Genomic DNA, 1,024 nt, shown 5'->3' with positions numbered 1-1,024 from the left:
ATTGTTCTTTATTTAAATATTAAATATTTCTGTTATTACTACATTAAAATTAACTGTACAACAATATAATTAACAGTATTTAAATAACAATATAATTGAACACTATTAAATAACACATATTTAATGAAAAAAATTTTAATGTTTTATTAAACCCCTTTTTAGTATCAAATACACTGTAATATTAAAAAAATATTTTAGTAGCATGTTTTCATAAAATTTATTACTCTATAGAAGTTTGGTTTATGGTTGTTACTTGCATTTTGATTGGTTAATTTTGTCTATAATGAATGAAATTAATACAATAATAATGTTTTGTTCTAATATTTTCTACAATTTTATTTCTTTTCTATGAATGCATCTGCCTGTGTATATGTGTGTTCATAATTTATCGGTAAAAATATACTTCTTTAAGGTTTCCACTGATTCGTTAAAACCTACCAATAGTAAATATCATTTAAGCATATTAACCACTGCGTTGAATAGAATCGTACAATTTAAAGGTGTTATAGCAGTTGTATAGTAGTTCAAATATAATTCACAAATAAAGTAGACGAAGGAATCTTAAAAATCGTATACAAAGTTAATATTTGCAAGGTAAAAATTGATTGTTTCTAAGACATAAATTTTAACCTAGTACACAAAAATTTGTTTCATAAATATATTCAATAAATACACATTTTTCTATGAAATGTACAGATGAGTAGAAAGGAAGCATTGTCTCAATTTATCCAACAGATCCATGGACGCCCTGTTGTCGTGAAATTGAACAGTGGTGTAGATTACAGAGGTAATATTTGTTTCTACTTCTTAGTATATTAAAATATAAAATGTAGTTTGTCAGATAAACAATTATTATTTACATTTTGCAGGTGTCTTGGCTTGTCTTGATGGTTATATGAATATAGCACTTGAACAAACAGAAGAATATGTAAATGGTCAGTTAAAAGACAAATATGGTGATGCTTTTATTCGTGGTAATAATGTATTATATATCAGTACACAAAAACGTAGGACCTAAATAAAA

The 1,024-nt window shown here is 24.8% G+C and overlaps 1 protein-coding gene across 1 annotated transcript; it reads left to right on the top strand.

Annotated features, from left to right (window-relative positions):
• The first annotated feature begins 458 nt into the window (after window positions 1–458).
• On the top strand, window positions 459–1,018 carry LOC108580134 (U6 snRNA-associated Sm-like protein LSm6). Its single transcript, XM_017943800.1, has 3 exons — window positions 459–594; window positions 697–787; window positions 870–1,018. The coding sequence occupies exons 2-3, from the start codon at window positions 697–699 to the stop codon at window positions 1,016–1,018; spliced, it is 240 nt and encodes a 79-aa protein (XP_017799289.1). The 5' UTR covers window positions 459–594.
• The last annotated feature ends 6 nt before the right edge of the window (window positions 1,019–1,024 follow it).

The sequence above is a fragment of the Habropoda laboriosa genome, unplaced genomic scaffold (genome assembly GCF_001263275.1).
Source record: "Habropoda laboriosa isolate 0110345459 unplaced genomic scaffold, ASM126327v1 scaffold2, whole genome shotgun sequence".
Taxonomy (NCBI): domain Eukaryota; kingdom Metazoa; phylum Arthropoda; class Insecta; order Hymenoptera; family Apidae; genus Habropoda; species Habropoda laboriosa.
This window is presented reverse-complemented; position numbering and strand designations above follow the sequence as displayed.

What these genes read in the sequence shown, in the direction of transcription:
- LOC108580134 (XM_017943800.1), top strand. Translation starts at nt 697, where the DNA reads ATGAGTAGAAAGGAAGCATTGTCTCAATTTATCCAACAGATCCATGGA. An exon ending in CAGTGGTGTAGATTACAGAG is followed by an intron (nt 788 to 869) that starts GTAATATTTGTT and finishes TACATTTTGCAG; the next exon opens with GTGTCTTGGCTTGTCTTGAT.